Genomic DNA, 16,120 nt, shown 5'->3' with positions numbered 1-16,120 from the left:
ATCTGAACCTAAAAACCCAACAAGAGTCCAGAATGCAGAGCAATAAACCACTCTCCTCCCCGCACCGCCCCCCCCCCCCCGAAATTGAATTATTGTGGCAAAGAGGAGAGGGAGGGCGGGACGATGGTTCTAACTTGCCTCGTCCCCTTTTCGTGCTGCTCGCTGACTGTTCAAGGCTGTGGTGCATCAGGAAAGAGGCTGGTGTGACGGCTTCTCCTCGCTGTCTGCACAGCAGCCCCTGTGCAGCTGGGATGGAAAGAGTTCTAAATATAACCCAGACTCCTTTCAAATCTTCCTCCCCCAGTCTTGGCGGATGTGGTAAACACCCTAAAAATACCTGCTGTCTGAACCTTTGAGGTCTTTGGAGAGGAAGGGGCAGGTGGTAGCCCTGGGGCCACGGGGTGCTGTCAGGAGGCCTTGCCAGGCTACCAGGGCTGCTCCCCAAGCTGTTTGGTGCACTGTTGGCCAGTCCATCCTGCTCAAGGATAAGAGCCCACTCTTGAGTCTCATAGTCACTGCTGGCAGGTTTCAAGGAGACTATTCATAGACTAGACATCTGTTCTCTGTCCCGTTGACCTCAAACCTGCAGCTGCCACCGTGGTATTCAGGCAGTGTTGTGTCTTCCAGTCTTGTTTCACAGAATCAGAATTGTAGAGCTAGCGAGGCCCTCAGGTATTACATTGTTCATAAAACATTCCATTAAAATCACCACATTTATGGAGTTACATTTCCCTGCCTCCATAGTGACTTAGGGATTTGGAAATGGAGTCTCAGTCTTTGATTATTAAAAGACCTTACTGTCCTCATTGTGTAACACACATAGGAGGATAACGAAAACCAGTCTTTTTAAAAATAGTGACCAGATGATCCTGTGCACGGCGTTTTCTTCTTTATTAAAAAATGGAAATTTGAGGCTCATTTTCTCACCCAAAATTCAGTATCTCGAGTATAAAGCTCATTGGCAACATAGCCAGACATCAGGAGTCTCATTTTCAGGCAGACTTTCAAGATCTAGTTTCTGGAATCCCATACCATAACTGTGGTGTTTAATTGAAAGACCATAGCTGACCTCTGCTTTCCTGGGAAAGAAAGGTTTCCCAGATGATCTCCAATACCCACGGAATGCATTCAAAGTTGTGGAGGCAGTCAGCACCATCTAATGAAACACCATCTAAAATCATCCAGCTTTGAAATGTATGATAACTACCTTAGTCCCAGTCTCCTTCAGGAGACTCTTGAGAAGGTGCAGGGAGTGCAGAACCTGTGCTAGGAGCTGTGTGAGGGAGAGCAAAGGAGCCCCAAGAAGTCCGTCCAGATGATGGAGAAGGAACCAAGTCCTGTGCCATGCCATTTTCAGTATGTTCATCATGGTAGTTACAGAATTTCCATAATTGTAACGGGTATGCATCCTCCCCTGTGAGCTTCTCAGAGCTCCTTCCTGTATCTGGAAGAGTGTCATTTATTTTTTGCCACTGGGCTGCAAGTAAATTGAAGGGTTTTCTTGAGTGCTTGAAGCTGTCAAAATGGTTGAAGTTTTTAATGTCACTTAAGGCATGTCTGAATCAGCCACTGCTAGAAGCTTATTTCCCCTGGACCAGTGCACCTGTAACCGGACCTGAGCTGCCTGGGAGGGGGCTTGGTGTACTTAGGGACTCAGTGTGATTTTGTGGAAAGAGCGTAGCTCTGGAGTTGGTAGCTTCAGTTGTGTAGAAGCCAGGGACGGGGTGGGCACAGAGGGGTCGCCTTTTTCCATGCGTGTCAAGAAGAGAGGATGGGAGGGGGAGGGGTACCCAGGTGGCACTGTCATGGGTTATCAAATGTTTCCTTTCTGAAATTCCAGAATGAAGAACTTCGAAACTTGTCTCTTTCCGGCCATGTTGGATTTGACAGTCTCCCCGACCAGCTGGTCAACAAGTCGACTTCTCAAGGATTCTGTTTCAACATCCTGTGTGTTGGTAAGTGACTCATCCCTTGCTGCTGAGCAAGGAATCTGACTCTTAGGTGTTGGCAGGTGACTGTCAGAGGGGCACGTTTCAGGAAATAAGGGGAATGATATTTTTTTTTACTCTTTCATTATCAGTAGAGCAGGGCAGTGATACCCACTCATGTATGTCACACAAAGATCGAGACGTGTATTTAGGTAGAACGCTCTGTAGGCTTTGTGACGTTACTCAAAATGTTATTTTCATTTGTGTCACATTGTCAAGCAGTGATCAGTTTAATATTGCTATTGAACCACTTATTTAAATTTTTTGTGGGGGGAGGGGCTTAGACTCTAGCTAGACTATAGGAAGTTGAAAGAAGGACCTGAGATGCACATACATGGGAAGATCATTCAAAAGCATTTTAAGAATTTGCTTCCAGGGTCTTTGACTGTGGTGCAGTAGGAATCTCCACTGAAGTCTTTTTAACGATATGCTGTCTACAGTAAGTAAAATCTGAAACTACTTTAACCACTTCGATAAACTTAGAATAGTTAAAATTTTTGCTCTCAGAGCAAAAGACAATTTAAAATTCTATTTTATATTTTTGAAATACCTTTTCTGCCTGAATTAATAAATTAACCTTTTGTCCTTAAATTGGAATCTGAAACTGACCTCAGTTTATTCCTGGTAGATAAATGGAAAAGGCCAAAGAGATACAACTTACATATCTGCATTCTCAGGATGTGTTATTCGTATCCTTTAGATGTTATGCATTGACCTAAGCCTCTGGCCTTGGTATTTTTCTTCTTCTTTAGCCATATCTTTCTTAAACTAAGACAAGGAAGGTAGGAAAGGAGGTGGAGAAAAAGAGGAACATAGAAGTAGAAATCTCCTGTTGGTTTGAAGCAGATGTGTCCCTGGAACAGATGACGGCCTTTCCTTCACTCTCCCTGTCACTCTTGATGAAGGACCAGGCTAAACAGCAGTGAAGTGGCTCGGGCTGCATTGTTTTGTTGCCATTGTCCTCTGGGCACAGACTTCAAGACAAATTAAAAGGAATTCTGTATGTATGCGATATGTGTTCTCTGTGTATCCTCCCCCGACGTTTGGCAGAATCTCCTGACTTCTCTTGTCTTAAGTAAAATGAAGTGACTTTAGAAAAGAAAGATGTGCATTCAATGTAAGTTAGTTGTTGGGGGGAGGGCCAGGTATTTTCCTTTCTTTTTGTTTTTTGTTTTTGTTTTTTTTTGCGATATGCGGGCCTCTCACTGTTGTGGCCTTTCCCGTTGCGGAGCACAGGCTCCAGACGCGCAAGCTCAGCGGCCATGGCTCACGGGCCCAGCCGCTCCGCAGCATGTGGGATCTTCCCGGACCGGGGCACGAACCCGCGACCCCTGCATTGGCAAGCGGACTCTCAACCACTGCGCCACTAGGGAAGCCCCAGGTATTTTCCTTTCTGAAAATTCTTCGAGAGGAGCATATTGAACGTGGCCCCTGCACTGGGCATTCGCTAGTAGAAAGCCGCCGCTGACTTGCACACCAGATGGCTTGCTGTCTGGCATTATGTCTCAAGCACTGGAGAGAGAATGACTGGAGAGAAACGTGACCAGAGCCCGTCAGCTCTCCTGCTTTTCCCTTTTCCCCACTTGAAGCCCATTAAAATTCAGCAGGGGACCCCCCTGGAATGACAGCTCTCAGAGTGGCATAAATGAGTCGTCTTTTCTCTTCTGCTAAATGCTCACTGCAGAGCGGGACAATTCTTCATTAGCATAGCAATTTGTTGGCAATTTGTTGATTTTCTATTGAAAAATGTGCTAAATTGTGGGCCAGTTACTATTCTGGCTTCTCTTCTCTGTCTCCCCCAGCCCTGTCTTCAAAATCAGTTTCAAGAATCTATGTGAGAGCTGTGGCCCAGCCCCTGCAAGTAGGATTAAAGCCTTCCAGTGGGCCTGGGCTGGAAGGACCTGGTTTGACCGGGTGTGTGGTGTGCAAGGGGGAGTGTTGGCTGGTTGGCTGACCCTTGTGTTACTAGCACAATTATGGTGCTAGTTGGAATTCCTCACAAGCCACCTCCTTGCTGTGCTGTTGGATTTGTAAAGCAGCTGCTATTCTGACTCTCCTGGGTGGGTGATAATTCCTATGATTCTTAGGTTTTTATTCTTGTTCCATTCTTAACCAGGTTGAAAATCAGTTTTTCAAGTTATTTACAATAATGCATATTTACGTTAAAAAATTATAAAATGTCCCCCCTTCTCTCCTGCCCTCATTTCCATTCCACAGAGGAAACACTGTGGAATCCTAGGAACTTTCTAAACTTTTCTGTACTTGGAAATTATTTTCGGAGGCTGAAAACAACACTCATTATCTCACCTTTTTGTAGAAGTCCCACGTGTGTCTCACCAGGCTAAAATCAAGGCATCCGCAAGGCTATGCTCCTTTCTGGAACCTCAAGGGGAGAAGACATTTCCTTGTGTTTTCCATCTGCTGGAGGCTGCCCACATTCCTTGACTCTTGGACCCTTTCCTCCATTCTCAAAGCCAGCAATGTTGTATCTCTCTCTGACTGTTCTTGAGTTAGGAAATTTTCCACAGAGAATTGCAGAAATCTAGTTTAAACTCAGTTAAGGCTCTTCCTCAACCTCCAGACACACTAGAAAGGTAATACATTGAATTGTGTAATTAAGAACAGCTGGCTCTAGGGATGCAGCGTGTTTGCAGGGCTCTGTTTCTGGTTTTCGAGCCTGTTTGCTGCTGCGTGGCTTCATGGTCGGGCTTCTTCTTCAAGCAGGTGGTACAGCCTCCAGCAGTGTTGCCAGCTGAGCAACCCCAGAGGAGAGGGAGGCAATTCCTGACAAGGCCTTCTCAACAGTCATAGGATCTCTGATCAACCAGGCTGGGGTCATCTGCCCGCCCAGGGTGGGAGATGGGGATCAATCATCCCAAAACATACAAAGGTCCCGTAGGAGAGAAGACATGGGCAGAAAGGAGAAAGGCCATGGGAGAGACACACACTGGACAGATATAAACAGGTCTCTCATGACTACATAAGTACTTTTTTGTTTTGGTGTAACATAAATGAGATCATGCCCTTCTATTCTTTTGCATTGTCTCCTTTCACTCTACAGTACGTCCTGCCTATCCTTCCATGCCCGTATATCTAGCAGGTTCTTTTCCATAGCACTTTGGAGCTCTTCCGTTGGAGCCAACATTAGCCCTTTGGGAGATAGGGGTGTCAGCCTTAAGGTAAACGTACATATCCTCAGAGGGTAGGACACATCAGATCCCTTCACAAATAATTTACAGCAAAACATCTGTATAAGGAAACAACTTTCGCTGTCAATTAATGCTCTTTTTTTTTTTTTAAAGAAGATGTTGGGGGTAGGAGTTTATTAATTAGTTTATTTTTGCTGTGTTGGGTCTTCGTTTCTGTGCGAGGGCTTTCTCTAGTTGTGGCAAGCGGGGGCCACTCTTCATCGCGGTGCGCGGGCCTCTCACTGTCGCGGCCTCTCCCGTTGCGGAGCACAGGCTCCAGATGCGCAGGCTCAGTAGTTGTGGCTCATGGGGCTAGTTGCTGCGTGGCATGTGGGATCCTCCCAGACCAGGGCTCGAACCCGTGTCCCCTGCATTAGCAGCAGGTAGAGTCTCAACCACTGCGCCACCAGGGAAGCCCTGCTCTATCTATTTTTAAAGTAAGAGTCTATGAAAAGCATTCTAGTTGATCAAAATATTTTGACAGCCACTTGGAGGAGTTGGTGTCGTATTTAACTCAAGAGTATCCATGGTGCTTGTCATCCTACTGTGCACTTCTGTTTTTTATGCTCATGCCTGGTGTTTATAGCATCATTATTTCCATGTGAAAAGTATGGAAGGGAATTGAGGATTTATTTTAAAAAAGAGTTATGATCCCAGTAAGGAAGCTGATGATGTTTTTCAAAAAGGCCTTAGAATTGTAATTTTGTTTTGTGGCAAGATCCTACAGGTTGCAAACAGAGAGGAAACAAACCGGGACAGAAATGAACCCTGGTGTGCACCTAGTTTAGTTTTAGAGGCCCTGAATTAAATGCTTTTAGAACCTATCTCTCTCGAGTCCTGGATAGAAATGTAACAAAGAGTGGGAGAGTAGTGTTCACTTAACTGGGAAGAGAATTCTTGATGCTGAATCAGGTACCAGACACCCAAGATCATAGTTCCCCTACTCTCCATCTTGCCTACAACACAGCCGTTCACCCACAAAATTGCACTTTGTTTTAAATAAAGCCTTTCTTTCTTACCCACGCTGTATTTCTCCAAAGAATCTAAATTAGTATTCAGCCTTTCTTCACAATTTTAAATTTATACATCTTTGTCATTCACTTTCCAAAATGACACCAGCTCTGTGAGAAACTCCAGCATTGATGCAGCTGTATGTAGTTCTTTGTGCACCTACACAGATGGATAAAATACTGTTACATCCCTGCTTTTGAAGAGGAACCAGTTCAATAGCAGGATCAAAGTAAATTAATAACTTTTTTTTTTTTTTTTTTTTGCGGTACGCGGGCCTCTCGCTGCTGTGGCCTCTCCCGTTGCGGAGCACAGGCTCTGGACACGCAGGCTCAGGGGCCATGGCTCACGGGCCCAGCCGCTCCGCGGCATGTGGGATCTTCCCGGACCGGGGCACGAACCCGTGTCCCCTGCATCGGCAGGTGGACTCTCAACCGCTGCGCCACCAGGGAAGCCCTAATAACATATTTTGAAAATGGAATTAAAAAAAAAATAATTCCACTGTATTGTTGTGCGGGGAAGGCAGAAGAGGAATAGAAAACAGACAAGTTCAAGATCATTTTAGCCGAGGCTATAGTGTCAGCATAAGCTGTAGAATTTTACAATCAGATCTTAAACATTTTTATCCCATCTTGCTTTTCCAGGAAAGGCTCTGAAGTGGTTTACAGGGTGAAATGAATGAGTTAATGAATAAAAGATAAAATTAACCACAGAAAATAAAGTGAAGCCAAGGTTAGAGTCAGAACTCAAAGCCATCAGACCTGCCTATAGCAGTTGATTCTCTCAGGAACGCATGTGCCTCTCCGCCAGGGGTCAGAGCATGGAGGGACCCATTCATTCAACAGATATTTGTTAAACACATGTTATGTGCCAAAGACAAGTTAAAAGTTTAATGATGGCAGACTTACAGTAGCTATAAAGTAAAAACAAAATAATTGCTCCAGATGAAACACAGTTCACTGGGAAAAATCTCTCCCATGGATTTTCAGAAAAAAACATACGGTGGCCATCCCTCCATTTAAGCCTGGGTTCCTGAGCGTCCCCCACTCAGTGCCACTGAGCCAGGCAACGCCGAGGGTCACGTGCTGGTCCTCCAAGGGGACTTGAAAGACCAGCATGCTTTGGCTAATACCACCAGCTCATACCGCGGCTGGTGGTATTAGCTAAAGCATGTCCCATCAGAGGCGCTTCTATGAGGAGTTAAAACAACACAATGTAGCTCTCTGATTATCTGGCTTCATCCAAGAATGAAATCCAGAATGTTTAGAGGAGGCAGTCAGACCTTCATGCACAGCTATTTGAATAATTATGATAATAATTATCCAAGGAGCCAGTCTTGGCAGTCAAAATGCTGAATCATAGATCAACTATTTACTCAGTTTACAATTAAGTACCTTCTAGTTCATAATACATTCCTCTGTGTGTTGTTTTGTTTTTGTTTTGTTTTTTTCTTTTTTAATAACGTCCAGCTTAGAGCTTGCGGTTTAAACAGAATGGAAGGGGCAAGCCTGCTTCCCACGGTGCGATGGGTGTTACGCTCACCAGCACTGGCAGACACGGGAGAAACAGAAGCCCCAGATAGCGCTTCAGGAGTAAATCTCTAATTATTCTAACAACTGTTCAGGCAGATGAATTTATAACAGAATAAGCAACAAACTCTGAAAAATCTACCGAAGTGGCAAATGTCAATATAAATGATCACCATGATCGTTTTTCTTTTCAGTTAACTGAAAAGAAATGCCTGAAACTGAATGCCTGCTCTGTGCCAGGGATTCTGAAATGTTTCAGAGTTGCTGCCAGTCATTAATTGTCTCAAAATATTGTAGTTGTTGGGTTTAAATTGGAACCTATGCCAGGTAGGCTTTTGGTTACTCAAGTCAAAAGAAGCCTTTGTGCTCTTGTGTGTCCTCAAAAATATAGAAAATGCCTTCTTTTCTGATTGACCTCAACAACAAACGCATTGAAAAGCTCTCCTAGTTCTAGAATTCCTTTTATTCCAAAAGCTGTCCTTTCTTAGTGAACTGCTTGTGGTGAATTGCACTGCTGCTAGAGTAGCTGTGTCTAATTAGGGCTCTTCAAAGCACAGAGCATAGGAATGGAAAGCAAAGCACTCTGAAATTTAGAGGAACAGTGGTTTTTCCAACCCATGGACTAACCCTGTGCTGTAAGTAGGCCCTGGAATGCTAATTGTTCGTAATGTCCACCTTAATGCAAATAATAATCAAAATTACCTTGCCTTTGAAAACAAAACAGAACATGGTGTTCTTGATACACATATGCTTAACTAATTCTCAACTTAGGAAAATGTGATGGTAAGTTCAGTCCTGTCCAGGTAACCTAGAATCCTTGCCATGTAAATGGAAGTCTTTATTGCTGTTTTTACGGGAAGAGATGAAAGTTAAGTGGGTCACTTTCCACTGATAGAACCGTTACCTTATAGGGGAAATTTTATAAATAGTTCTGCTGTTGTGCCTTTTTCCCTGTTCTGAAAATAGGTAAATTCTGAAAAGAAGTTTGCTCTTTTGAGAAAGTACTCAATGACTGGAGTACCTTCAGTGTAGAATTGCCTTGCAGATTCTGTGTATCTTACAAGTGAGAACCCTGTTTTGTTTCTGTATCCATTACTTCGTAACTTTGTTTTGTTCCAAGTTATTTTGTTAAGTCCCCAACGGTCGATATCAGCTTGGTGAGCATTAGGGAACAGAGACTACTTTAGGTTACTTTTATTGATGGGTCTTTTTTTGTAAGAATATGAAGGAAAGTAAGGAAGACAGGAGACAGTCTCGAGCGCTACACAGCTAGACTTCACGGAGACCTGGAAGGACATTCAGGATATTACAGAAGTTCAAGAAGTGTCAGTTGCTGTTTTTCTTCACCATTTTATCCCCAGCACCTATGCTTGTCACATAGTAAATACTCAAGTATTATTAATGAATCAATTTCAGGTACTAGTGTCTACCGTATCTATCTGCTCTCTTTCTCCTGTATGTCCAGCTAATGGTCCGTCAGCAACATGTCTTCTATTTATTGGCAGCCTTTGCTGCCTCGCGGCATCTGATTTTTCGCTTCTCTCAGCATATCTTTTCTTTTTCATGCCATCGTGCTGTGTGCAGGTTCAAACTCCCAAAGAGAGAAGTTTGATTGGATAGACAAGTCACTGTCCAGTATAGAGCATTCTCACAGCACTGGCGTCCATGGGTGCCTTTGGACAGGGGGCTAGCCCTGGGCCAGTTATCTGTGGTCATTAGCAAGGTCCATGTTGTAAACTATGGTCTTGCTTGTGAGAGGAATGTGGTGATGGCAGACATTTAAAATATCATTCCCATAATAGTAAATCAGAGTCTGGCTAAGTATTCAGTCATGTTCCAGGTCAGATTCTAAGCTATGGGAGATCAGGCCAGTTCGTTGTTGTATTCCCAGAACTTGGTACTAAGCTGGAAAGGAGACTGGCTGAAAGAAGACTGATGAAGGAGGAAATTCTTTGATCTTAGATGTATCGGGTCCAACGGGTAAGGCTAAAGAGTTAGGCAAATGTCCTTGAACAACTTTTATCCTACAAGTGAATCCCGGTAGTCAGGGGCAAACCACATAAGGCTTCTAATTAGAGAAAGCTCAATTACAGGAAGATTCCATTCTACTTCATGTTTGTACTGTGTTGGAAAGCAATGAGTAATACAGAACTTCTAACTAGCAGAGGTATTTTGTCAGTGGGAAAGTTGCCCTAAGGCTATAAATCTCAGAGCTGGTTTTCCCCCCATGGAATTGTCACCATCCTAAAAGTCATTATGGCAATTTTTCAGAAGAGAGGTACTGTTCCTAGGACCATCATGGGGTTGGGATTTGTTGAAAGGGCCGCAGTATATTGGTATGTTTAAATTGAGCTGAAAATCTAATTGGGAAATTTTCCAGAGTTTTTTTTTTTAAAGGCATTCCTATAGATAATGTTTCTTGATATCTACTATCACACACTCGACCACCACCCCTGACAAGGGTGGGTTCTTTCTCACTGCCAACTAGTTTTGACTCAAGAATTAGTATATAGAGAGAAAATTTTTCTTGGTCTTATTTTGAAGACCAAGCTAAAGTTCTCCAATGGCTCCACATTTGGGTCTTACCATTTGATTGGTGTAGTGGTGCTAGGTACCTGCCACTCTCCTTTGCATATATTAGGGGCTCAGTAAGACTTAGCTGACTTGAATTATCAATGTGAATTAATAAGGTCATTGTTGCAGGTTATTTAACATCATTCAGTTTCATTGTCACAAACATCCGCTTGAAACTGGGAAATCTAACAAGTGCTTGCCATCTGCTGAATAGGGAGAGAAAATGGAGGATTCTCACAGATTCATAACCATACCTAAAAAATATTAGGCAGTCAGTTTTCTCTGTAACAGTAAAGTCAGGATGCTGTGTTGGTTGAGTGTAGGTGTTAGAACCACACAAACTTGGGTTAGAAGCCTGGCTCTGCCACTTAACAGTGTGACTTTAGACAAGTTACTTAGACCTTATTTAAGCCTTAATGCCCCATCTGTAAAAGGGAGGAAAGAGCAGTACTTATTCCATGGGGGTTAGTACTAGGGTTTAAATGAGATAGTGCATTGGAAGCTCTTACCACAGGGCCTGGTACAAGGTAAGCGCTCAGCGGCTGTAGCTGGGTTTGTTATGATTGCTATTGTTTGTCAAGTGTGTTGTTTTGAAAAATGTAATTCTTTTCCACAACAGTAGATGGTATCATAATTCAATACAAATGAATCAGCCTTTTGAATTTTCTTTGTAACAGAAACTCAGCAATATAGAATTTTTTTTAAAGCAAAAATGTTACATGCCAACATTTAGGGAAGGAGGAACTACGGTTTATGTCTTTGAAATGACCACAGACTGACCACAGGCAAGCTTATAGGTTCTAATTCTCTATGCAGAGGTAAAGAAAAGCATCTTGATCTGTAAGTTCAAGATCTTTTCTACTGAACGGTTTTGGAAATTCATTAAAGCGTTTCTCGGGAAGTATTCCATAGATCACACATGGAAAGAACTATCTTTTTGTGGTGGGATTTTTGGTGATACTGACTTTTCAAAAAATTTTACTGTCATGATGATGAAAAGCTCCTGATGATGTGAACTGGTGCCTCAGAGGCACTGACACATTCTTTGATTTCTCCCTTGTGGTCATGCAGGCGAGACGGGCATTGGCAAATCCACGTTAATGGACACTTTATTCAACACCAAATTTGAAAGTGACCCAGCTACTCACAATGAACCAGGTGTCCGGTTAAAAGCCAGAAGTTATGAGCTTCAGGAAAGCAATGTACGGCTGAAGTTAACCATCGTTGACACTGTGGGATTTGGAGACCAGATAAATAAGGATGACAGGTACATCTTGGGATTTTGTGGGGATGTAAATGAGTGAGAAGGTAACAGGATCCATCCCGGATAAATGCAAAGACTAAATGTTCGCTAGTTATGGGGCTTGGTCTCCTGTCACCTAAAAGATAAGACATTCTTGTCCTCTGAGAAATTTTCTTAGAATGTTCTTGAGGTCAGAATCAGCTAGTGTAATTGATTCCAGCTAGAGTAAGGAGAAAAGGGATTTGTTAGAAGGCATAAGCTACCTTATGGCATATTTCCAGGAGAGTCATGGAACCAGGCTTGGGCGCTTTCCCACCTGGAACAGCAGTCTAGAGAAACACGTGCAGTTAGTGGAACCCCTGCCGCAAACGACCTTGTATAGTTTGGTACCTGTGACACTGGGGAGAGGTCTCTAGAACCTTTACCCAGTCTGTCTCAGAGAGCCAAATGCCTTTACCATCGCTTGCAAGAAGAACCCCTTTCCCTGTGTGGGCCTCTGCCTCGTGTGGCTCCCTTCCTGCTTCCAGGTCTTGTATGGCTGCATCTGCTTGGTAGAAAGTAGACCAGATCCAGAACACTAGCTGCAAGAGAGTCTGGGAAGTGTGGTTTCTCGTTTTTGTTGTTGTTGCTGTTTTAACTCTGCCAAAAATAAAAAGGGGGGGGGGCATTAAAAAGTAAAAGGAGTTTGGAATGAGCGTCTGCCACGCTCTCCTAGTCTCTGAGGCAGATTGGGATATTTGACTGAATCCCCAAATTCCTACAGATCTGAATGAAAACTTGGAGTCAACGTGATTTCCCCAAGAAGCCAAAGCCCAGGAATTAGTAGACCCGGGTTGTGATCTGGATTCTGCCCATGAGCAGCTATGGGACCTTGGCAATTTATCTCACTGTAAGGGAAATGACCTGGAGACTCTCAGGCCTCTTCCAGTGGGATCTGTATACAGTCTCTTCTTAGGTGGGGTCTAAGGAAGGGCACTGGGAAAGGCTAAGCCTGGAGGAGGGGTGTGGTAATAATACACAGCTGATACAGTGCTATCAGCTCCTAAAACCCCAAAGTGAAGAAAGCATGTTTGTGAAAGATCGCTTGGAAGAATTGTTGTTGACTTCCAGCCAGCGCAGGATCTTAATATTGATGCTAGTGCCGTGGCCTGAGCACTGTGTGCCCTTTGTGCATTGTCTGGGTCTTCCTGTGGGCTGCTCGTACTTGGGTGGCCCGCTGGGTGCAGAATGGCCACATTGAGTCTGAATATTGAGTGTGGTTTCAGTGGAGCCTAGTGAGGAATTCAGATCGCTCTCTATCCAGCAAGGGTTTGTTAAGCTAATTTGATAATATATATAACAAACTTCTTTGTCAGTGTAGAAGAAGGACATGTTTAAGCTGCTTAAGAAATAAAATGTCTTTTCAGAATTTTGGTCCTGTAAGTTTGTATGTCAACAGAAGCTGTTAGCTATGTCAGCCCCACGTATTCATTCACTAAAACTGGTTTACATAGACTTGATGATCTAGTTATAAAAGAATATAGTGAGGTTTTACTTTTTTCTTTTTTTTTTTTCGAGGTGAAGCAAACAGTCATTTTATTGACTCAAGTTCTTTCATTTATATCTTATCTCAGGCTATTTTGCTTTAGTAGTTTAGCACCCATCAGTTAGTAGAGAAGGCTGTCCGCATCCAGAGGCTTTACTTTTATAAAACACACATAGTCATTTTATAAAGCCAAGCAAGTTTGGCCCTTTTCTCTGAGTTGCTGTGTGCCCTTATTTGAGGGAAGCTGTTAAGCCTTAAACCTTCTTGGTGTTAATCTCAAGATCACCCATCCTATTCACTAATCTTGACTTTAAATGCCTTATGATTGTTTTATTTTACTTTTTTATTTTTTTTAATTTTTATTTTGTATTTTTAAATTTATTTTTGGCTGCTTTGGGTCTTTGTTGCTGCGCGCGGGCTTTCTCTAGTTGCAGTGAGCGGGGGCTACTCTTCGTTGTGGTGCGCGGGCTTCTCATTGCGGTGGCTTCTCTTGTTGCGGAGCATGGGCTGTAGGTGCGCAGGCTTCAGTAGTTGTGGCACATGGGCTCAGTAGTTCTGGCTCATGAGCTCTAGGGTGCAGGCTCAGTAGTTACGGCGCATGGGCTTAGTTGCTCTGCGGCATGTGGGATCTTCCCGGACCAGGGCTCGAACCCATGTCCCCTGCATTGGCAGGCGGATTCTTTTTTTTCCCAACATCTTTATTGGAGTATAATTGCTTTACAATGGTGTGTTAGTTTCTGCTTTATAACAGGGTGAATCAGCTGTACATATACATATATCCCCATATCTCCTCCCTCCCACGTCTCCCCCCTGCCCTCCCCATCCCACCCCTCTAGGTGGTCACAGAGCACCGAGCTGATCTCCCTGTGCTATGTGGCTGCTTCCCACTAGCTATCTACCCTACACTTGGCAGTGTACTCATGTCCATGTCACTCTCTCACTTCGGCCCAGCTTACCCTTCCCCCTCCCTGTGTCCTCAAGTCCATTCTCTGCGTCTGCCTCTTTATTCTTGTCCTGCCCCAGGTTCTTCAGAACCATTTTTTTTAGATTCCATATATATGTGTTAGCATACGGTATTTGTTTTTCTCTTTCTGACTTACTTCACTCTGTATGAGAGACTCTAGGTCTGTCCACCTCACTACAAATTTAATTTCTTTTTATGGCTGGGTAATATTCCATTGTGTATCTGTGGCAGGCGGATTCTTAACCACTGTGCCACCAGGGAAGTCCGTTATGATTGTTTTAAATACTTAAGTTCATTCTCAAAAAACGTTTGAGAAAGTTAAAATTAAACTGTCCCAGGCCCAAAGATAATTCCAGAAGGAGGCTCCCAGAGACATTTTTGTGCAGTGACAGCTTAATGGGAATAAGACACCAAATCATTAAGTTACATTATGTTTGCTTAGGGCTCAGAAACTTCATGAGTACCAGGTTTTTTTGTTTTTTTGTTTGCTTCATTTTCCTCCAAACTGTGTATGTTGTATGTGTGTGTTTTGTAAAGAGGAATTTGAACCATTTTCTCGAGGGCTATGTATTCTCTAGATATATTTTAACTATCTGTGATAGAAGTATGAGCACATAGTAACGGCAGAGAAATATTTAACTCATGCTCTAGCTGAGCAAGGAGCTCTGTTTTATGTATAGGGCAATTTAAATGCTCTTCAGTAAGCATTGGCCTGTAATACAGGAGCAGTTGTTAGACATAGTAAGAAAGATTTCATTTTGCATCTGTCAAAATGGACTATCTGTACATTGTGTTGGAGTGGAGGAAAGCTAAGCACAGCTGAGCAGTTGCTCTTCATTTATGACCTCAATGCCAGGGAATGATGGAGAGGTTCTTGCCGGAAGGCTGTCTGCAATGCCCACTGAAACAGATGAAGAGAAAACCCTGATGACAGGCAGAAGTGCACGCTGGTCCTCGTGTGGTCACGGAGCCCCCGTCCGAGCAAGGCGGGTCTCCATCTCTGACCTGCGCAGGTCTCTCCCTGGGGTTGGGGAGTGCCACGCTTGTGCACTCCCTGATGGGAAGACATCAGCTGCACCTTCTCAGGGTGTATTCCTGCAGGAATGAGAACCGTCTTCCTGCATTTTGCTGCTCAGTTTCCATGAGCTGTTCTAGCTCTGAGTCATCGCCTCAGCACTGCCATTGCATTTTTACTTCTCCCCTAAATGGGGACGTTCCCTCAGTCTGGTGGGTTTTCACTCACCAGCCCTGGACAGCAGGTGGCCAGTGCAACGGCTGATCCACACGTTTGCAGCTGGAGGCCTCTTTAAGAAATTATCTGACTCATTTGGGTCAAATAATAGTTTCCAAGGAGACTTAGAAGAGAGGAAGTGTGATATTAACCTAACCTACATACCAAGTATTTTTTTTTCTTCTGAAATTTCTTGACAGCTGTTGCATAACCTCTTTAAGTGGCATTTAGAACTCTGTGCCCCAGAATGATTGTTGACACTGTTGACTATAAACCCAAATGTCTGTTAAAAAAAAGTCATTTGGATAGGGTCTGCTTCCTTCAAAAAATTGAAAGTGGGATATGCATTTTTGTATCGATATGTAAACATATGGAAGGGGATGTGCTGTTTCTCTAAACCCATGATTATTTTTACTACTTTGAGGATTAGGCAAGCTTTTCTGCCATCGATGCAAGACTTCAAGAATGTCCCAGTTTGTTTATGTAGGCTTCAGACATGTCAGCATTCCTGCATCATTATCTGCCTGGGACCAGGCTAGCTAGAAGGAGGCAGGAAGAGAGATCTGGTAAGGTTTCCTGTTTTGTTTAACAGCACGATTAACTCTTCGTGGTCTAAGGGCCTCCTTGTTTTGCTGTCTGTACTCTTCAGTAAAGAAGGAAGGAGGTCTGGAGAAGAAGGGAAACCAAATTTTGCCGTAGTGCTGGAAATAAAAGAATTTGTTGGCCTCACATTTGGGAGGTGGGAGCTAGAATGTCAACGGCATATTACAAACTATAATGGTAATCAGTCCTAAAAAAGCATGGATAATTGAAATCCACTGAGAGAATCCTCAAACTCACCAAATCTTTATCAGAGTTATAAAATGGTAA

The 16,120-nt window shown here is 43.5% G+C and overlaps 1 protein-coding gene across 8 annotated transcripts in view; it reads left to right on the top strand.

Annotated features, from left to right (window-relative positions):
• SEPTIN11 (septin 11) overlaps positions 1-16,120 on the top strand; it is a 124,301-nt gene that overhangs the window by 69,148 nt on the left and 39,033 nt on the right. For 7 of the 8 annotated variants that reach the window (XM_060012314.1, XM_060012313.1, XM_060012311.1 and 4 more), the window contains 2 exons: positions 1,841-1,955; positions 11,359-11,554. In XM_060012314.1, coding sequence (XP_059868297.1) covers positions 1,841-1,955; positions 11,359-11,554 — 311 coding nt within the window. Of the gene's footprint in view, positions 1-1,840; positions 1,956-11,358; positions 11,555-16,120 lie in introns of those variants that run through there. The other variant, XM_060012319.1, reaches the window with a different exon arrangement.

The sequence above is a fragment of the Delphinus delphis genome, chromosome 5, assembly GCF_949987515.2.
Source record: "Delphinus delphis chromosome 5, mDelDel1.2, whole genome shotgun sequence".
Classification (NCBI taxonomy): Eukaryota; Metazoa; Chordata; class Mammalia; order Artiodactyla; family Delphinidae; genus Delphinus; species Delphinus delphis.
Note: the sequence above shows the minus strand (reverse complement) of the source record. Positions and strands in the feature narration are given on the sequence as shown.